Source organism: Primulina tabacum, chromosome 16 (assembly GCF_025594145.1).
Source record: "Primulina tabacum isolate GXHZ01 chromosome 16, ASM2559414v2, whole genome shotgun sequence".
Classification (NCBI taxonomy): Eukaryota; Viridiplantae; Streptophyta; class Magnoliopsida; order Lamiales; family Gesneriaceae; genus Primulina; species Primulina tabacum.
In genome coordinates this window covers 33,416,537-33,438,811 of record NC_134565.1, presented here as the reverse complement: position 1 = coordinate 33,438,811, position 22,275 = coordinate 33,416,537, and the positions used below count along the sequence as shown (strand labels likewise).

The following is a 22,275-nucleotide window of genomic DNA, read 5'->3' as shown; positions in this document are numbered from 1 at the left end:
GACGACCTTTTTTTTTAGGGGGGAAAAATAGTATTTTATATGATTTTTTTTGTTATGAAAATATTTTCATGGGGCATTTTAAATAATTTTTTAACTCTTATTTAGATGTTCAAAAACTAAATAATAATACTAATAAATAAATGTAGATGATCTGATCTGTATGCTAACCATGCAGACATGCCAAGAATTATTTCACATGTCAATAAAATTGAATACGAACTCAATTCATTCGCATGTTCTTGAAAATATTGCATCATGGTACACAATATTAAATGGTCTTTATGTTGTATATATTCATAAATAAGTTTAATTGTCCTCATGATCATATATGAGGATGCATTTTTCCCAGTCATTTTGCAAGACCACTTGCCTTAGCCTTTTAACAATGATCATGTAAAAAATTCTTCCCTACATGAGTTAACGCCAGTTGCCGTATGTATTCCCCTGGCTATAATAATATGGAGGTTCGTCGGTGTACAACCTGAATAAAAGTCAGTCTACCGCTCGGTCGAGTTCAGACAGCACCCCTGGTTTAAACTTGTGGTGTAATGCTTCTACAGCTGCCATGATTCTTGCTTCATCCTGCAGATGATGATGATAAGGTGATATATTTTTTATATATCGTTTACCGTATGATCTGTTTCTTAAAGGGTTCGGTATTTTGAACACAAATTGAAATCCTTGCCTTTCCTTCAAAGGTGATGATCAGAGGGCCTTCTCTTGATTCACGATATGCCCCTTCAAGTCCCAAGAAACAGGAAACGATATCAGCAATATGAAGTTGCAGAGTCCGCGTGAAGAAGACGTAATTTGAAAGTAAATGATTCTTACCGATGTATAGATCGGGAAATTCCATGCAAATTTTTGAAAGTGGATGAGAAATTTCCACCTGCATCAGAGATTGATTTGCCAGGCATATGCTAAGCTAAAATGTCATCGCTTCAAGAATATTGGGAGACAGAGTGCATCGTCGTACCAAAAAAGAGATAATTCATAGTAACAAAAGCAGCTCAATTATTCAAATCTAGGATGTGGTGTTTAAATCATTGTGCTTCATAAGCAAGCATGCAGGACAGGGTACTTGTTATTACACAATAACATGATTTCATTCATCTATGTGACCTAACCTTGTACACAATACTTCACTGATCATAGGGGTTCGAGTTAGAGGTCGAAGAATCAGCTCGATCCTCCTTTAAAAAGACAGAAGATACTCACGTCAGAAAGAGCAGTTGCCAGTTTCTTTGACAAAAACTTTTCCGTGACTGAAAGCCCATTAGATGTCATCAGTTCAATCAAACAATCCCATTCACAGTCCAGCTCGACCACATTTGTCGCAGTAAGAATAATCACGTTTTGGCACTTTACCTACGAAAACATATGAAGGAGCAATTGAATTTCGAAACAGTAGGTTAAAAATTATACATAGTGAACTACTAACCAGATAAAAGTACTGAAAACAAGATATTTCCCAAGCTAAAAAAAATCGAGTACGCTAATCCATATGGCATCACGATACTCATAACATTCTAGAGTTATGGTATTTATTCAAAGAACAAGATTCAACGTACCAATGGTACTTTCAATTTCTCGTGACACACCAACTCGGTGATGCCTTCAGGCAACTGAGCCATCTGGAAGACAAAAACAGACGAGGTTAATAGTGAACAATGGATAGGAAAAGATAATGTGCCCTTCACTTCCCATCAAACTTTAAACTGTATTACCTCATTTCTATCTCCAGAACAACTTTCACCTATTAGATGCCTTAAATATTCTTCAAATTCTTCATCAGGGGCCTTCAATAAATGATGATGCAAAATAAAGGTGAGAAAAATATATAAAGTTTCACGCGTAAATCTGACAAGTTGAAAATCTTGGCAGTGGAAAAAATGTACCATACGGACACCAAATGCTTTAGCAACACCAGCAACAGTGACATCTGAAAGTAACGGACCAAACCCTCCATATATGAAAACCTGCAGCAACCATATCATGCTTTATGACATTTAAAGTTAAATCACAAATCTGAATGCTTCCACACAACACATTGCCGGTGGCAGATCAAAGAGAGTTGGGCATGAAACTTAGATAAATGGAATTCAAAAATATTTTAATTTTGGAGGACGATTCGCCCCTTCTTGTCCCCATTCTAGAACCACCCCTGCATACTACCCCACCTCAATACAAACCAAAGGCACAAACAACTAACTACAATGCAAAATGCTTACCATATCATTAGTAGACTTCCATCTCTCAACCTCATCGGCAACAGAATCAATCTAGAACAGTGGCAATAAGTCAAAGCACGCAGCATGAGGCAACATAACGGAATCTTCACATTTTTCTATATCTCAAATTTTTTTTAGAACCAAGAAGGGAAATGTAATAGGATGCAGAACATCACAAGATAATTAGTTGGTGTTGAGACTAGGTATGTAAATTTGGTTATCAATCTATATTTCGAAAGGTTGATCAAAAGGATGATTTAAACTTCAATTGTACCTACTATATTTAGAAAATGAGTCACGTTGTTCTTACATAAAAATAGAGATTCAGAACATCACTGAACGATTTTCAGTATCGCAATAGAATTCAAGACATAATTATATCCCATCAAGAATGATTCTCTACACTTTACAATTTAATTGGGACAATTTACTTTGTTCGTCATTTGTTAATTTAATATGCACTACCTGTCAGCTAAGTCAAATAGCCAATCTCATAGTTTATGCCTTTCGTACTAATATTAATAAAAATCAAACAGAGAATTCTATTTCATATCAGATGCATCCTATCTATTCTATGAATATGAATGAAAATGTCAACAACAGAAGGATTCAAAGCTTCACATGCATCAATAATAAATGTTAAAATTAACAAGAATTTACATCATTTCGGGTGACAGCAACATGTGAAACAGCCCAACCTATGGAATGAAGCTTTCGACACAATAGTGTACTCAGATGATCCTCAACAGAGCCAAACCTGAGCTATGGAGCCAACAGAAAATATTATTTACAAAATGACAGGAATCAAATTGGTAGTCGAGGTAAATCTAGATAATTAATTCGGTTAAAACATATTTTTCTTGCTTTTTTAAATCAAAATTTGACACATCAAAAGGACCACTACACCGAAAGACTTGAGGTTTACCAGTCACACATGCATCATAAGAGTCCAATGATGAAGCCAAAAGAATCTCCGAGGAGACTCGTAAGCAGAGAGATGAAAGAGGATAGTGTAGCACTGGTGTTTTATATTTATTTCTTTAAACTGGTCATTGATAAGGTTGCCAATCAATACTTTGTTCAACAAATGAACGCAATTAATAGCATCCAAAGTGACACTAGGGTTTTTTAAAAATTAAGTGTCTTGATGGAAGGGAAAAATAAATTTAAAGAACAAAACATATTTCATTGACTCATTGAGCATAAAGTATCATCAAATGATAGTACTGGGAGAGCACGAGCAATGAACAGACAAACAGGAAAAAGCAAGTGTGGATTCAGCCTACTTGACTTTCGACAACTATTACAAAGCCTATCTAATGACAACCTTCTGGACCACAAAAAAGGGATCACAAATATCATATGGCTTTGAAAAATGAACAAATGAAAAAATATATCAACGATAACTTACAGAATTTCATCTCCTACAGCAATAACTGAGGCTGTGAACAAGCTTTTCCAATGTGAATTCTCACATTTCAAGCCATTGCTAGCAGCCGATAATGGCTGACAAGTAAATTTTTTGACTCTCCCTGCTCTTTCCAATCTTCCGTCCTGGAGCAGATAGGCAGGTTTAAACCTTTCTTCACTATTGCTCGACTTTCCATGGCACAACTGTGCATTAGGCATAGTGTCATGAATGCTACCAATTGAAGTGTAGCTGCAGCATTTCATAACAATACACCATGTCACCAATTATATAGACATCAAATACCATATGACACAAAATATGGGAAGTTAAAAATTAAATCTCAGATTAGAACCAAAGAATTATCGAAAGAAACACAGGTAAAACTTAGAAAATGTTTGACAGAAAAAGCGCAAGGATCACACATTTCATAATAAGCTTCTGGAAAGGGATTTGGCGTAGTTTACCCTTTATCATACAGGCTGCAGTATTGAATCTTGCAGGTCAGGAGAAAAGCCCAAACATCTCTATATAAACAGTGAAAGGTAAGACCACTGAATTCAATAGGAAAGAAACACCACTTTAAAAACTCTTGTGACTTGTATCAAGAAAATACAGATGCACAATGATCTCAAAAGCATGTATACAACTTCAATACAGGAAACAAACCTGTATGACCAATCTAAGATGGGATTCACTCTCATGAAAGGTGGCCATCCAGGTGAGCTAGGCGAGAACTGATCTTGCCCTATCTGAAAATTATAATAAGACAAAGTGTAATCTCTCTGCCTGTACTTTTAACTTGTTAGTGTTTAGATTTGAAATCTGGTAATAAAGAAGTTCTATATCTACCGCAGTAGGATCACCAATTCTGACACCAAGAAAAATAGCTCTAACAGGGTTAGCTTTTAAAAGAGCCTCTAAACCGGACTTGAAGTCTTGGCGAATTATGTCCATTTGCAATTTGTAGCTGCCAAAGTAGAACCAAAATCATCAATCATCAGTTCTCCACAGAACCTAGTTGAAAGAATAAATCTACATCCAACAGTATGTAATACATATTATAAATTCAGTGTAACACAGACATAACCATGAAGAAGAGACAGGGATTGAGCGGAAAAGGAGAAAAAAAATAAAACTAATTATATTAAAAAAGGAAATAATCACATACGCTAGCGCAGTGTCATAGGTGAATGAGTTTATTTCATGAAAAGCAGACGGGCTTTCAAAATAAATTGTCCGCATTGGAAATGTGATTTCAGCATCTCTGCTGTCTCCAGTGGACATATTCTTTCCAGCCTTGTGCAAAAAATAGCCTGCCCTAAGAAGGTGCAATAAAACCTACAAACATAAATATGATGTGTTTATTTCTAGTATTAAGTAAGCAAAAATATTTCAGAATTGGGTGGCAGAAAGGGCACAAGAGTGTAAAACAACTTACGGTAGAATCTTTTCCTCCATTGAAGCTGAAGGCAACCTCTTCAAAACTGTTAAATGTGATACTTTAGTGCTTAGTTTTCTTTGAAAGTTACCAACTTAAGAAATATCTCAATCGGGATCTTTCGTTCTTTAGTTTCACTTAGCTCACTAGTGAACAGAGATATGATTGGCTGTACGTAGTTTCATAAATGAAAATTCATGCAATTCTAAACGAAGCTGTTTCATTACAGCAAACTCAGTTAACAAGGACTTGAGATTCCAAAAACTGATGAAAGTCACGAAGAACAAGATGATTCTTGAAATATTGAAAGGGCGGTAAACTGACGATAAGCTAAACAAACGACACTGTCTCCAGTCTGAAAAATAATATTCTGACTATTGACACGTGTTTTGTGCTCCACATTCCGGTCGTAGGAGACACAATCAGTGAAATGAACTTTAAACACAATAAATCGGAATCACCACACAAATTTCAATTTTTAGCATGTGGCTTATTTCCCTTAGGTATTTTTAATAGAAAAAGCATTTGAATATATACGAAAAATAGATTCAACAGCAGTTGTGCACTCCCACTAATCATCCCAAAGATGAAATGACCTCAAACACAAATTATCCCATTTCTCAAAACAGTTTTCTTCTTTAAACAAAAATAATGAAACTTTTATCAACAAAACCAAATGTAAGCGTCTCAATTTCACACAGCATTTTGACACAGCCACCATCAAATCAGTACCAAGTGTCTAATAGCTAAACCCTCCAAAGGACTGATAAACAAAACCCAATTCAACGTATAAAAATTGAAGTTCATTCATCCACACGTCAAAAAAATAATTCCTTCCCAGCAAGAAACAGTGATACACAAGAAAATTCGTTACAGATTCTAAATTTAAAAGCAAAAGGAAATGGCGTATACGAGTATAGAGCAAGAGCTCTTTGGATAACAAAGATGGCGTTGTTGTACTTTGTCTTCAGCCTCCTATCATCGATTTCTCTCATTGCTTCATCGATCTCCATTTTTTACTGCTAGTCAAAAGAGAAATACCAAACAAAACTATATTTTTTAGCCGCAGCCGCTTAAAGTCAAGAAACTAGAAAAAAACACGGGGACAATCAGAAGTGCTGAATATTCAAATCGTGGGCCGATTAAAATTCAAGATAAAATTTAATAAATGTAAAGAACGAGAAGATAATATACGCTTATGGTGAATTCGTGAAAAACTTCCAGATAACCGATAAATTCACCTACCTTCTGAGGTAAAAATGAATGGGCACCTGTGAATTTTAATGACAATTAACACGTTCAATTAAAGATTCGAACTTTATGTCAAATGAAGAACTAGGAGTTACAAACTTACAACTGAAGACTTTAACAACGTAATTTCGAAACCGGCCTCGAGAAAACACACATACACACGCACAAGCACTGTGATACGCAGTCAACAATCAAATCACATTCCTTTGAGGTAGAAAACAATCGGGATCCATAATTTTCAATGACAGTAAATTAATAAAGCAACCGTACCAATTAAAAAAAAAACCTTTTTTACAAAATCAATAAAGATGGTGTTACCTTTGCGAAGTTCAGCAATGGACTTTCTTTCTCGTTGGGCTTTAAGAAAACAAGAAATGGGAACTCGGCAAAACAACTTCTAGAAATAAAGTCTAGAGAAAATTGTATAAAAAAAATCTTTAGTTGATTTTATGCTCGAAGGGTTTCCTTATAGAGATCATGGTTTTTTTCCTTGGCGTGGATCGTTGGCAGGATACATCCCAATTGGGCACACCACATATATCGCACTGTCTCGTCTCTAATGCCGTTTATCCATGGAATCCAAATAAATACTCTATCGGATAAAATATCTACTTTTCTTTAGCAATTTTATAAGATAAAATATGTTTTTATTTTTTTTTTTTTTTGCAATTTCTAAGATAAAATATGTATTTTTTTTAGCAATTTTCTAACAAGACTTTCAAAAACTACCAAATTAATAGTCAAACAAAAAATGAGTTGATTTTTTTATAAAAACAAATAATAAAGTACAAATAATTCCCATTTTACAATATGGGATAGTTACTAGTCTAACTTTTTTTTCTTTTTAAACTTTTGATAGAAAATAAATAAAAATTAATATTTCATGTACCTTCTGCTCATTTTCTTTAGACTATTCATATTGATATTGTTATCCTACGTAAAAATTTCCTAACAACAAAAATCGAAATTAGAAAAATGAAAAGAGAAACTTATGGAACATGTAAATTGAGGGTTTAGGGGGCCTTTTCGTGTAACAGAACATGCGAGGTTGACCAAACTTAGGAAAATGAGGGATGGAGTGAAAGAGATAGAAATTGAGTTTTAGGTTGGCCATAATAAAAGACCAAACCGTTTAATTCGAGGGACGAACTCATTATAATATAGCAGAAATATATTATTAACCATATTTTTCTATTAAAAAAATAAATTATGTAATTAAATAGAGATTTCGAGACACAAGAACTCTTCAAGGCTTATGATTTTATGGTATAAAATGAGAAGTACAATGGTATTTTTGTTTAAGTTATGGAATGTATCAATGAAAACGAATTAGATGTTTAAAAATATAAAGTTGTTTTTGGTCATTAAATATTTGATATTAGAATTTTCAAGCCACCAAAGGGATAATAATTGTAAAATGTCTCGTCAATTAAATAAATTTGAGTGGTGGAAAAATTCAGTGAATATAACGAAATGTTCGCATTAATACAATTAAATTCGCTTACATTTAATCGATCCAAATAATTCACAAAATGAGATTCGAAATTCCATCGTCGACCTAAGAAAAAGAGATGACAAGTCCAAAAAACTTGCGTTTCTCCGACGCAAAAATTACAATGAAACGTTTCCACTAATAAACACTTGTCGTTTTAAGATAATTTTTTATAAATGTCGACTTTTATTATTGTAAATAAAGCATTTTTAAATGTGTTTAAATAATTAAATAAAGCATTTTTAAATGTGTCTAAGATCTAATTATTAATTCTAATAATTTAGTTACGCGAGTTCCATATAATTTTATGGACAAGACAATTTTAGACCCTTAAGTTAACATGAACTCAACCGAGAAATTCATACTCGGTACTTTTAACTCTTAAAAAAGCCTGAAAAATAAACTAAAGAAAAAATAAAGCCATAGATAAAGGAACCAGCTGGTAATCTACATATGAAGCACAGTAATCTTAAAGGCATAAACAAAAAATTAGCAAAACAGTTAAAGATAGTCCTCTAGGATGGTCTGGAAGTGAATATCTGCAATGAATCCTCGCTCAAACAGCCAAGCAGCCCCGAACATAAGGCACGGGTGAACCTGACATCACGAATAGGATATTTTCGAGGCTTGTGATGTTCGGCGGCAGTAAAGGATGGTAAATTTTGCAGCACGAGTTCACAAGTCTCGTCATCCCCAGAAGCAAACATGGGGTTCTCGGAGACCACATCTATGATTGCAGATTTAGGCAGTCGAATATCACTCACATTGGCACAAGTTACCCCTAATGTTTGGTATGTCGAACCTGTTTTCTTGAAATGGACATGACTTCCCCGTACTCCTTGTCCGGCGGCAAAAGAAGAAGATGCAGTGAGTACCGGTTGAGAGATGACAAGTTCACCGGATACCTCAACTTTGGGACGAAATGATGCGACGACATTTTCTGTAGCAGAACAATAAGCAAGAGATATACAAACCCCTTGCTCCTTGGATTCAGGAATTAAATAAGGCCTACAAAAAAAATGATATTATCTGTGATCGAATCCAATCAATTAGGACATAGCGGTATAAAACTTGATCTCGTATGTAATATATGACATCTGATATAAATAAAAAGAACAAAGTACGAGATTATTTTACAAATACTGTAGACATTTAATGAAAAACAAAACGCTAAGTAGGAGAGATCAAACACTTTATTACAGAATCTCAGGTAATCACATACTTCTCCAAAAACTACAAGCTGAGTACATCCAAGAATTGATCTGTTATCAATAATCAACCGAATTTTAAGATGATATTCTCCCATAGAATTCCATAATTAATCTGTAAGGCCTTACGACGTTCTATAAAACGGAAATGCAGTGATTTAGCACCCTACAAATTTATTTATAAAAGATACCTTTCTTCATTTGAACCAAAGTTCCAATGACATAAGCCAAGTGAAGATGCACTGAGAACACTTCTGACACCGGAACCGAGAATTGGATCAGGTGAAAGAGACTGTACTGTGTGAATCGGGTTTCCTGTCAATCCAGTCAAGGATTCCACATGTCTTGAGGTGTGCCGCGTGTCAAATTGCAACACGGTGCCATTCTAGAAGATATAAAAAAGTGAGTTGGATTGATGCAAAATAGTAGGATAGCAGATAAGAGAGAAAAAATTTTAAGAACCTGCAAGCCCACATAGACGTAATGTTGACTGCACACATCCCATGAACAAGACCAGGCAGCTGTCTGAGGATTCAAAATCAATTAACACTTCAACTGGCAAAATTTTATAACAGAGAACCTATCAATTTAATAATAATAATAATAATCATAAACTGAAAAAAGTAAGACCAAACAAAATGGTGGATGTTATTACCGGTAAATTATAGGTGAGAATGGTATTATTGCTTTCTGTGCTGAAAAGACAAATCAAAATAGATGAAAAATATCCTTCAGAGAAGAAACTGCGAAGTGTACAATGATAGTTTTACCAGGTTGAAAGATGACGGAGAGACCTCTACCTAAGAATAGACAGTTTTTTTCCCAAGGAAGCTAAAAGCACAAGTCCAGAATGAGGAGAAACCTGCAAGTCCTTGACAGCTTTTGTGTCCCCGGGAAGCTGGATGTCCTCCATGTCATAATTACATGATAAGCTCATCTGAAAAGTTAAGGGGCAACTTATAAAATTAGCACATACTTTGGCTCAAAATACTCCATGTGTCGTATAGAACAAGCATATCGAGGCAACTACCAGATTTTCTTACAAATAGCCAAAAATATACTCTAGAAAAGATATTCAAATTCCAGAAGACATGAAACTTTACTTTTGTCAACACATGCAATCCTCCCAATCCTGACAGCCTTCGAGCAATTACATAAACTTTACTGGAAGAATCAATGTCAAAGAAGCGAGCACCAATGATTTGACGATCTCTCTACAAAAATATAAACATTGGTTGGGAACCTAATATCAAATTTTTTTTTACATTTTGAATATAATAATAAAATATCCGAAATGAAAAAAATGTGTGGGTTAGCATTTACATTCACGGGCATATGCACAAAATGTGAACGCCTATTATCTCCTATTTTATTAGCACAATCATCATAACACCTTATAAAGGAGAAAAAAATCTTGACCTAAAATGATACAATATATCAATCTAACCAAATTATAATAAATAAAATTAAAATTTTCATAATTTTAGTAATATCAAGTATATTTTTGCAGATCAACAATAACTTCCTACGCTCCCCATCAAATTTAACATCATAGAGATGTTGATATGAATGAGGTCACAATCCCGCACTTGTGGAGGGTAATTACCACCATGTCAAGCAGAAATAGACCCAAAATAATAAATTGTAACAACTGTGATGAAGTATTTTGCATATACATTTTAATTTTAAATTGCACGGAATGACCATCATGCAACTATAAAAAGGAAAACCACAAGTATTAAGGGATGAATTTTGCAGAAAAATAAGCAGGGCGACCCCTTCTTCTACCACATTCAAAACTGAATAATGCTAAGAGAGCGAGGAAACAAGAGAAAGGAATAATATATGTTGACCATAAGGCCTGATATGAATTAATGAAAAATCGAATAAAAAATTTATTGTTCTCAGATAATTTAAATATAATTGTTTGGTTGGAAAATTATGGGGGTGCATACACATTCAAATTCGAGTGCAAAAATAATAATCTTTTTCTGTAACTGAGATTATCTCGAGAAATCAATTGGAATAAGTAACCTTAACTCATCAATCTAACATGTTTATTATAATCTTCACAATATCAAATGTTATTCACACAAATCAAAAAATATTTCCAAAAGTTACTTTGAGCAGGGTAGTATCAAAGGAAAAAAGCAATTGTATTGTTGAGGTAAATTCCAACTAAACAGAAATATTAGCGAAAGTTAAGAATATTCTTGGAGCAGGGAAAGCAAAAACCAAAGAAAACAAAAACTAGGTTAATATGAAAACCTTCCTCAGGCAAAATCATCATTTTAAATACAAATGTTAACCTGGTACCACTTTATTACTCCAGTAACAAAGCTCTTCAACATATAGTTTGACATAAAAATTTAAAAGTTCTTGATGAGTTCAAACCTCCAATGTAAATTTACTTGAACATCCTTGGATGGGAAACATAGGCGTAACATTAAGTCCTGCAGGGGAAGTAGAATGGAATTCTGTCCTCCGGGTTCAAATAACTAAATCTAAACATAGATACATGGCATAAATTATCAAATTATATAATGCAAGATTACCAATAGGAGATTCTCCTCGAAAGTTCCAATTGGACCCTGATGCCCTGTTTTCCACTTCTGTAAGTAGATTCTCTAAGTCGCATGTCCTCTCCAAGAGTAAAATTTTGAGATTAAGCAAAAAAGTCAGTCATAAAATGGAGAACTGAGATCAACACTATGTTAGGAAGAATAAAAAATTGGATTTGGATATGAATTTGGAATTGGATTCGAAATCCCTCATTTTAGTGTTTGGCATAAAAGTTAAAATGTTATTTAAGAATTAGATGTCACAGTTAGTAATAATATTATTTGACATGAAAAAAATTATACGTCGCCATTTTTTTAAATATCGTGTATCAATAACATTTATGTAAATATTCATATATTGTTTATAATGAGATATGAAAGAAAATTATTTTTGAAATTAACAAAAAAATGATATCATTATTAAATAGCTAAGAATTGAAAAAAAATATGGGGTTTTAATCAAAATTTGATGAATTAAACTTTTAATATTAAAAATAATGGAGGTTTTTAATACTTATAGAACTTTTTAAGTATAAAATAAAATAAAATAAAATAAAATATTTTTATTAGATTTTTACATAAATTTAACAAAATATTACATATCTATAATAAAAAGTGTGAGAATTATAATACATGATTTTAGGAATATCATTTGTTATTAAGTTTGAAAAAATAATATGAAATTTATGAGTTAGATATATAAAATTAATATTTAAAAACGAGATTTCATTTCGTTAAACCAAATCCCATCAAATTCCAATCCCCTTTTTGGATCCATGTAGCCAAACACTTGAAATGGAATTTATAATTCCAAATCCCGTTTTTCTCCTCATTCCAAACACACTGTAAGGAGTGAAGGCAGCCAAATAATTCAGACAGTCACGTAAATAAAGGGATAGTGACAAAAAAGTGTTAGATGTCAAGGCATGAAGCCTTGGACCCTCGCGTAGAGACATCTTTTTTCATCGGAATGAAATTTGATCAGTATAATAACAAGATATATAAAAAACTAACGAAAATGACTTTATTGAGAGTAAATTAAATCAAACCCAAGAAACTTCAAAAACCAATCTTTTTTAATGCCAAAAAAAAAAAACAATGAAATAAGCAAATTCATTTTATCACATGATACAGTAGATCAGAAGAGAATCAAGCAAGAACCATCTGTTTTTCTATCAAACTGATGGGCCCCACTTTGTAGTTTGTATGTCAATGTACTCCAAAGCATATAACCTTTACAGGATAACAAGTCTACATAAAATCGATGATCAATATATATAACTTCCTAGCTGTCCAGATATGCAACATTCAGGTAACAGAAGTAACAGGTAAGACTTTAAGAGAACAAATCTACTATCTCATGCAAATAGGTACCCTTTTGAGTTGCTTCACTTGATCGCACAAATCGGCTTCTCTCTTCTTCCATTCAGTTTCCTTCTTTAACAAGTCAGAATTCTACAAGCAGACGTTGATAAGAAGCAGGAAACACTTAGTGATGACGAGAAAAACTCAAATTCCTGGCAGAATTTCATCTTATTAACTTCTTTCAATTGCCATGCTATCCACATCTCTATTTTCCTTTTTCACACACTCTTGGCAACAGTCAATAATAATAAACCAGGAATACCAGGAAGTAGGAACTAAAAAAATATGAAATCATTCATGTTTCCTCTCACCTTTTTCTCCATAGAAACACATTTAACCTCAAGAGACTGAACTTTCTGCATATTTAACACAAAACCAAATAAAAATCAAATTTAACTATCTAAGACGTCAACTGATGATAATTTCTTTGCAGCCAAGGCCGGAGTACCACCTTTTGTAGCTCTCCATCGATAGCAACAATTTGAGATGCATAAAGTAGCCGTATGTCCTTTATCCCACATTTCTTTTTACATTGAGGACACTGCAGTATTGAAAAATTCAAGAAAATAAACACGGTAAAAACATGATTTAACTTAGTAAAATCCCAAATAATTCCCAAAGAAAACATGTGACATAAAGCAGTATAAAAATACCTTGCTTGAGCCTCGACGAAGCAACCATTTCTTGATACAAGACAACCCGTATACATGCCCACATGGCAAACAACTAATTTTTTGACAAAAAAATTAGGGAAAAAAATTATGACAACACACGATTGAATTGGTCAAATATGACATAAAAATGAAAGGAAAAAAATCGTTACATCCGTAGGTGACAATAGAAAATGAATAAAAGCATACCTAACCTGGTGATCTCCCCCGGAAGACCAAGCCTCAAAGCAAATGGGACAGTACAGTCCCTCTATTTCACCCATATCCAACACTGGTTTGTTGATTTCTTCGCTATTAAATTCACCCTCCAAAGACGCCGCTTCACCCTCCTTACTCTCGGCATTATTCCTTCTCTGGCCACTATTTCCACGCTCACCATCCCCTATCACTTCAACAGAATTCTCAGAACCCTGACCGTTAAAATTCACTGCTTCGTGAAATGAGTTAGCTGTGACGGAACCATAGTCGTCGTGTAAACCCCGACCCGTCGTCGACACGCCATAGCGGTCTCCCGTGTCAGCACCGCCGTCGGTTTCTTCTGCTTCGCTATCCTCCTCGTCTTCCCCTTCTTCCATTTCTAGGACGGACTGCTCCAATACGTCCATGTCATCGAAATATGAGGGTGGCAGTTCAATTCCTCGCTCAGCATGGTAGTTCATTACATAATTCATGTAGTCGGGATCCCACATTTGCAAATGGTGAGAGATAACTTCGGGATCTAGGGTTTCCGAATATATGAAATTTATGTCCGGATGGCCAGTGTGCCTGCGTATATGTAATTTTTTTAAATAATAAATTTTCATGTTAGATTTGAATATTTAGAAATTTAATTTAGCTAAATATAAAAATACTTAAAATTTAGATGAATTAAAATAATATTTAAAAATTTTAAATTTTTTACATTTTAAACATTTAAATATGTAGATGTTTAAAAATATTGTTATTTAAAAGAGCAGGTCTCTTGTGAGACGGTCTCACGAATCTTTATCTGGGAGACGGGACAACCCTATCGATATTCACAATAAAAAGTAATACTCTTAGCATAAAAAGTAATTTTTTTCATGGATGACCCAAATAAGATATATGTCTCACAAAATACGACCTGTGATACCGTCTCACGCAAGTTTTTGTCTATTTAAAATGACCTTGTTATATCAAAATCCAAAATAATTTGTTTCAAACTAATAATAGATTTCTTGTTTATATGATTGAAAAATGAAAGATTATTCCTATTTGAAAAGGCATTGAATTCGGTTCAAAATTTCCTGATATTATAACTGATAAAACTCAATTACAAAAATTTTTAGGAAGTATAAATTATATTCTCCTTGTATTAAGAATATTATCGAGGATTATCTTATGTGATATATTGAAGAAAAATCATTTATCTTTGTCAAATAAACATACCAAGGCTGTTACAAATATTAAAGAAAAATTTAAAAAGCTTTCTTATCTTATGTTTACAAATTTCCAATGGGATAAAATTGTTGAAACTGATGATTCTGATATAGGTTTTGGATGAATTTTAAAACAAATATATTCTAAAACAAAGCAAATATCTTATTAGATTTTATTGTGTAAATGTGGCGCCCCAAACCTCGCCACGTAATCATGCAACATGTGACGTCATATGCATAATTTTTTTTTCTTTTCGACGACGTAATAATATACTGCATATACGACAAAATAGTGCAATCACCACACTATCTACGTCAGTGTAGCAGAAACAGTATAATAAAAACACACATACAACTCAAATAAGACAATAAGCTATACTGTCTCTATCTACTATCAACTACAAGACTGTTTGACTAGACACACCTAGTCCTTCACCACTATCCTGTCTCACGCATAGTCCTGTAACCTGCCCAACAGAAACAGCCCTCAAAGGGTGAGCATATACAACAATCATCATCGTAATACATAACAGTTATATTAACAACATAAAATATAACAGAAATCATAATAGAAATACCCTCTTTGCCGTTTCTGGACAATCAGCCAACAACAACCTCAACAACATCATAATGCAACAACATCGACGATACGTCGCACCCCAACACCGGCGACAGCAATATCGTCGAACGAACAACAACATCGACGATACGTCGCACCCCAACACCGGCGACATCAATATCGTCGAACGAATAACAACATCCACGATACGTCGCACCCCAACACCGGCGACAGCAATATCGTTGAACGAACAACATCAACGAGACGTCTCCCAACAACGATAGTCAACAATATCAACAATAATAAACAACAACAAATATAATACCAAATCACCCAATTCCGGTGATTTATCATCGTTCAACACAATAGTATTCATCAATACTAAACAATAACAACATATGCTCGTACGTCAACACGTATCTGATAATCGAGTATATATACAATCTGGCTATTTCTTTGATCCTGAGGCTTGTGATGTATCTAAATAATTCAACAATAATTATCAGATCATTGTCACCGTATCAACACAGTTATAACAGCCTCAATATATAACATCAAATAGCCCAACAACAATTAATTCAACAAAATATAAAACTCGATTATAAATTCGTATTGTTCAACAATTTAATAATCTGGTGTATTTAATTCACAATACTACCATCAAATACACCCTAATTAATTAACTTCAAATAATAGGCTATTTTACAACATCCGTCAAATTACGAAAACATTATATCAACGTGTAGCCTATACTTCGTAGACTCCGAATATATAATCAGAATTAATAACAACTGACAAACAACTCTCCAATCTCAACCCAAGGATTAAAAATCCCTAATTATAATAAATTAGGAATAATTCAAAACAACAACACAATAATCTTCTCTACTTCGTTATGATCATACACTACTCAACAGTATTCAATTTCAGTATGATTTAACAATTTATCAGATTTATTCCAGAAATCGACGAATTTCAAACATGACCAAAACTACAAAATTTATACCTCAAATCGAAGACCTCGTGTCAACGATCCCAGAACTGAAGTCGGTTCGTCGATTGGATAAACCGATAAGTCACAAAATCGAAAAGAAAATCAAAACTCTATTATATTCTCTCGTTTCTCTTCTGTAACTTTTTTTCTGTTGAATTGAATTCAACGTAACATTCATATTTATTTATTTTTTAAAAAAAATTATATTATATTATATTAATAAAATATAATATAATATATAATATTTAACATTTTAACATCGGTATATCTATTTGGATCAGTCAAACGATTAAATTTTTCAAAACTTAAAACATGAAACTTCTATATTTTTGAGTTTTCTACGTTATATCCAAATCTCAAATCATTTGGACTTCATATGACCAAAATATGTCATATTTCATTCTTTAAAAATCATTAATTATTTAGTAATCTCATATTACTAAATCAACAACTTGTGATATTACTTCAGACATTACATTTCTACCCCCTTAAATGAATTTCGACCCCGAAATTAATCAACAACTGTAATAACATGCATAAATAAAAGATACGTTATACCATCAGAATAAGTAGGGGTAGAGCTCTCTCATATGCCGCTCTGTCTCCCAAGTGGCATCTTCGACACCTCTATGTTCCCACTGAACCTTAACCATCGGTATAAGCTTACTACGAAGCTTCCGTTCAGATCGATCCAAAATACAAACTGGTCTCTCAACATAAGACACGTCAGGATCTAACTGAACCTCAGAAATATCCAACACATGTGAAGGATCCGGCTCATACTTCCGCAACATCGATACATGAAACACATCATGAATACCAGATAAAGATGGAGGTAGAGCCAATCGGTAAGCCAAAGTGCCTATCCGCTGCAATATCTCATACGGGCCAACATACCTCGGTGCCAACTTTCCTTTCATGCCAAATTTCACTGTGCCACGAAAAGGAGAAACTTTCAAAAATACTCGATCGCCCTGCTGAAACTCTAAAGGTCTTCGTCTTTTATTGGCATAGGCGGCCTGTCTATCTTGAGCTGCTTTCAATCGTTGCTGTATCAACTTTACTTTCTGTTCCATCTCATGAAACATATCAGGACCGGTAACTGCAGCTCGATCAACATCATCCCAGTATAACGGAGATCTACAACGTCTCCCGTACAATGCCTCAAATGGAGCCATCTGAATACTACTCTGATAACTATTGTTATACGCAAACTCTACCAATGGAATAGATGACTGCCAAACAGATTTAAAATCCATAACATACGCACGCAACATATCCTCCAGCGTCTGAATAGTACGCTCAGTCTGACCATCTGTCTGGGGATGATAAGCCGTACTCAATCTCAACTCCGTCCCCATCGCAGTCTGCAATCCTTCCCAAAAATGAGAAGTAAATCGAGGATCTCTATCAGAAATAATAGACACTGGAATCCCATGCAACCGTACAATCTCTCGTATATACAACTGTGCCATCGTCAAGTACATACTACTCATGCTATAGGGTATAAAATGTGCAACTTTCGTCAATCGATCAACAATCACCCAAATAGCATCAATAGTTCCAGTGCTTCTTGGCAAATGAGTCACAAAATCCATCGATATGTGCTCCCATTTCCAAGTCGGCACTTCTAAACTCCTCAATTCACCTCCCGGCCTTGCTTTGATCTGTTGACAATTAAGACATCGACGTACAAAATCAATCACATCACGTTTCATTCCCTTCCACCAAAACTGATAGCGTAGATCCTTATACATCTTCTTGCCACCAGGGTGGATAGAATATCGACTACAATGTGCACGCCGCAACAGGCTCTGGCGCAACTCAGATATATCAGGAACTACCCATCTATCATTCATCCTCAAACTGCCATCATCAGCCACTCTAAAACGATTATCTTGTTTCTGAGAAACTAACTCCCTCCATCGCTGAACTCTCTCGTCTGTCATCTGTGCATCACGAATACAACCATATATATCAGGTTCAGCTAATAAGGTAGATACCTGGATAGGAGTCGTCGAGATATCAAAATCATATCCCAAGGAACAACAGGACATCATCATAGCTGATAAACGACTCACATCCTCTGCAGTACAACTCACTTTACGGCTCAATGCATCAGCTGTAAGATTGACTCGACCAGGATGATATTCAATCTCACAATCATAATCCTTCAGCAAATCTAACCATCGTCTCTGTCTCATATTCAACTCTGTCTAGGTAAACAAAAATCTCAAGCTCTTATGATCAGTATAAATCGTAAACGAGGTACCATAAATAGTGTCGCCATATCTTCAAGGCAAAGATAATGGCTGCCAACTCCAAGTCATGCACAGAGTACCTTGTTTCGTGTGGTTTCAGCTGTCTCGAGGCATATGTCACAACATGTCGATCGTGCATCAAAACACATCTCAAACCATGTAATGATGCATCAGTATAAACAACAAACCTCTCATTTTCTGTAGGAATTGATAACACCGGTGCAGTCGTCAGACGGTGCTTCAACTCCTGAAAACTCCTCTCACATGCTTCATACCACTGAAATCGCACACCTTTCTGAGTCAACTGTGTCAAAGGCCTAGCAATCTTTGAAAATCCCTCGATAAATCGACGATAATAATCTGCTAAACCCAAGAAACTACGAATCTCAGGGTACAGATGTAGGTGCAGACCACTGTAACACGGCTTCGACCTTCGTTGGATCAACAGAAATCCCATCTCTCGATATAACATGACCCAAGAAGACCACTCGATCCAACCAAAACTCACACTTACTGAGTTTGGCATACAACTGTCTATCTCGCAACACATGTAACACTGAACGCAAGTGCCCTGCATGCTCAGCCTCACTCCTGGAATATATCAATATATCATCAATAAACACAATAACAAATCGATCGAGATAAGGCTGAAATACCCTATTCATCAAACTCATGAACACAGCTGAAGTATTCGTCAACCCAAACGGCATAACTAAAAACTCGTAATGTCCATATCTGGTCCTGAATGCTGTCTTCTGAATATCCTCCTCTCTAACTCGTATCTGATGATATCCTGACCTCAAATAAATCTTCGAATATACTGAGGTTCCCTGTAACTGATCAAACAAATCATCAATACGAGGGATGGGATATTTATTCTTAATCGTTACCTTATTCAGCTGTCGATAGTCGATACAAAGCCGCATAGTTCCATCTTTCTTTCTCACAAATAAGACTGGTGCACCCCAAGGCGATACACTAGGGAGAATGTATCCCTTGTCCAGCAAGTCCTGCAACTGGGCTTTCAACTCTCTCAACTCTGCTGGTGCCATTCTGTAAGGAGTACGAGAAATAGGGGAAGTATCTGGCATCAACTCGATCCCAAACTCCACCTCACGGGCTGGTGGGAAGCCTGGAATCTCATCAGGAAATACATCGGCAAACTCAGCAACTATAGGTATCTCCTCTATTCCCACCTCCTTCTTCTTTTCTGTCACATCTACAGCATAAATAAGATAACCCTCATGCCCATGCTCCAATAACCGAGACATCCGGATGGCAGATACCAACGGAACACGGGGATGAGAACCATTCCCATAAAATGTCCAACGCTCTTTCTCATCTGTATAAAAAATATACCACCCGCTGATAACAATCAACTGTCACACAATATCTTCTCAGCACATTAATTCCCACAATACAATCAAAATCAGTCATCTCTAGAATAATCATATCAGATCTCAGCTCATAGACCTCATAAGAAATAATATCATCTGATATCATAGATACAACTGATATATCAACTACAGAAGGTGTCGAAACAGAAAGAGGCATAGACAATGGAGACGAGCGCATATGATGCTCAACCACAAACCTCTTCGATATAAAAGTATGCGAGGCACCAGTATCAACAAGAATATAAGCAGGATAAGAACATAAATAACACTTACCCGCTATCATCTCCTCTCGTGCCTCCTCTGCCTGCTCTCGTGTCAAAGCATACACCTGTGCCTGAGGCGGACCAGCTCCCTGCATACGTGGCTGTCCTCCAGAAGGTCGTGGTGTAAACTGCTGAGGCTGTCGTCCTCCTCTCTTTGAGGATCTACCTCTAGCACTCCTAGGCTCTCGCTGTCCCTCACGACTAGGACACTGTCTCGCCAGATGACCAACACCGCCACACTCAAAACAGGTGATCTCGGTCTGTGTACACTCTCTGATCAGATGAGGTCCCCCACAACGATAACATCTCACTGCTCTGGACTCTCCTCTCTGCCCCTGAACAGACTGAGAACTGCCCCCACGACTCTCAACACGTCGTGAATCAAATCGACGCTTCCCAAATGATGCTGAAGAAGAAGATGAACCCTTCTGATATTTAAAAGATTGTCCCTGATGTCGCAATGACTCCCTAGTCGGCTCTGATAATCGTCCCTGAGCCCCATACTCCTGCATAACTAACTCAGTCATCTCAGCCCTCGTCATTGCATCCTCAAATGATACCGGGTTGTTTGATTGTACACGATCAAATAACTCTAACTTCAACCCTTTCAAGAAATGCCTCATCTTAGCATGAACATTCGCAGCAATATGTGACACATATTTCAACAATGCAGAATATCGAGTCTCATACTCAGCAACAGACATACTACCCTGTCTCAAATCCTCAAATTCTTTCTCTTTCTTTTGTCTGGCTGCTATAGAAAAATATTTATCAAGAAAACGAGACCGAAACACATCCCAATCAACAGTACGGCCCTGAGCTCTCAATCCGGCCTCAGTCGTCTGCCACCACAATATTACATTCCGCGAAAGCTGAAATGTAGCCAATCGTAACCAAGCAGACCTAGCACACGGTGCAGTCACAAATATCTGCTCTATCCTCTCAATCCACTCCTCTGCTCGCTCACCGGTCTCAGAACTATCAAATCTCGGCGGAAGATAACTGCTGAACTGTGCCAAAGTCAACTCACCAGGCAATAAAGGCTGATCTGTTGGTGCCTGTCCCATAGGAGGAGGTGGCAATGGATTTATCTGTCCAAATCCACTGTCAACCTCGTCTGTTTTCCTCGTGTGGATGTACCTGTTCTCTAGCTGCCATCACTGGAAATCAAATTGTTAATCATAACATTTAACAATTACAATCCAGTAATCATCATCACACCTTTCGCACGAAAGTACACGAAACTAAAGAACAATCAATCATATCGAGAAATCATCAATAACAAGTCAAATGCACAGACACACGCAGATAATATCGTCATCCAACTCCCTCATCACAAACCCAACTCTTAACCATCCCAGACATCTAACATATGCTCTGATACCACCAAATGTGACGCCCCAAACCTCGCCACGTAATCATGCAACATGTGACGTCATATGCATAAAAAAATTTTCTTTTCGACGACGTAATAATATAATGCATATACGACAAAATAGTGCAATCACCACACTATCTACGTCAGTGTTGCAGAAACAGTATAATAAATACACACATACAACTCAAATAAGACAATAAGCTATACTGTCTATATCTACTATCAACTACAAGACTGTTTGACTAGACACACCTAGTCCTTCACCACTATCATGTCTCACGCATAGTCCTGTAACCTGCCCAACAGAAACAGCCCTCAAAGGGTGAGCATATACAACAATCATCATCGTATATTAACAACATAAAATATAACTGAAATCATAATAGAAATACCCCGTT

The 22,275-nt window shown here is 35.6% G+C and overlaps 2 protein-coding genes across 6 annotated transcripts; both read right to left on the bottom strand.

Moving 5' to 3' along the window:
• Positions 1–208: 208 nt before the first annotated feature.
• On the bottom strand, positions 209–6,915 carry LOC142528862 (uncharacterized). 4 transcript variants are annotated; one of them, XM_075634109.1, is made up of 19 exons: positions 6,650–6,910; positions 6,435–6,502; positions 6,326–6,351; positions 5,993–6,099; positions 5,081–5,126; positions 4,811–4,980; positions 4,492–4,609; positions 4,309–4,391; positions 4,107–4,166; positions 3,643–3,891; positions 2,892–2,988; positions 2,232–2,282; positions 1,899–1,979; positions 1,728–1,799; positions 1,572–1,634; positions 1,219–1,368; positions 832–889; positions 686–738; positions 209–582 (listed from the first exon to the last, which is right to left on the bottom strand). In XM_075634109.1, the coding sequence occupies exons 4-19, from the start codon at positions 6,091–6,093 to the stop codon at positions 493–495; spliced, it is 1,542 nt and encodes a 513-aa protein (XP_075490224.1). In that variant the 5' UTR covers positions 6,094–6,099; positions 6,326–6,351; positions 6,435–6,502; positions 6,650–6,910; the 3' UTR covers positions 209–492. The 4 variants fall into 4 exon arrangements, with proteins under 4 accessions (XP_075490224.1, XP_075490223.1, XP_075490222.1 ...); XM_075634108.1 differs by lacking the exon at positions 6,326–6,351; XM_075634107.1 differs by lacking the exons at positions 6,326–6,351; positions 6,435–6,502 and having other exon boundaries at positions 6,650–6,915.
• Positions 6,916–8,126: 1,211 nt separating this feature from the next.
• Positions 8,127–14,389, bottom strand: LOC142528735 (uncharacterized). 2 transcript variants are annotated; one of them, XM_075633865.1, is made up of 13 exons: positions 13,818–14,389; positions 13,611–13,683; positions 13,409–13,498; positions 13,269–13,313; positions 12,967–13,047; positions 11,587–11,674; positions 11,426–11,508; positions 10,135–10,245; positions 9,832–9,968; positions 9,687–9,726; positions 9,494–9,556; positions 9,223–9,416; positions 8,127–8,831 (listed from the first exon to the last, which is right to left on the bottom strand). In XM_075633865.1, the coding sequence occupies exons 1-13, from the start codon at positions 14,315–14,317 to the stop codon at positions 8,339–8,341; spliced, it is 1,998 nt and encodes a 665-aa protein (XP_075489980.1). In that variant the 5' UTR covers positions 14,318–14,389; the 3' UTR covers positions 8,127–8,338. The 2 variants fall into 2 exon arrangements, with proteins under 2 accessions (XP_075489980.1, XP_075489981.1); XM_075633866.1 differs by having other exon boundaries at positions 11,426–11,484.
• Between the last annotated feature and the right edge of the window lie 7,886 nt (positions 14,390–22,275).

What these genes read in the sequence shown, in the direction of transcription:
- LOC142528735 (XM_075633865.1), bottom strand. Translation starts at nt 14,317, where the DNA reads ATGTGGGATCCCGACTACATGAATTATGTAATGAACTACCATGCTGAG. An exon ending in TTCGTCGAGGCTCAAGCAAG is followed by an intron (nt 13,499 to 13,610) that starts GTATTTTTATAC and finishes TCAATACTGCAG; the next exon opens with TGTCCTCAATGTAAAAAGAA. An exon ending in TTCTCACCTATAATTTACCG is followed by an intron (nt 9,557 to 9,686) that starts GTAATAACATCC and finishes TTGAATCCTCAG; the next exon opens with ACAGCTGCCTGGTCTTGTTC.
- LOC142528862 (XM_075634107.1), bottom strand. Translation starts at nt 6,093, where the DNA reads ATGGAGATCGATGAAGCAATGAGAGAAATCGATGATAGGAGGCTGAAG. An exon ending in ATGGAGGAAAAGATTCTACC is followed by an intron (nt 4,981 to 5,080) that starts GTAAGTTGTTTT and finishes TTATGTTTGTAG; the next exon opens with GTTTTATTGCACCTTCTTAG. An exon ending in ACCTATGACACTGCGCTAGC is followed by an intron (nt 4,610 to 4,810) that starts GTATGTGATTAT and finishes CTACTTTGGCAG; the next exon opens with CTACAAATTGCAAATGGACA.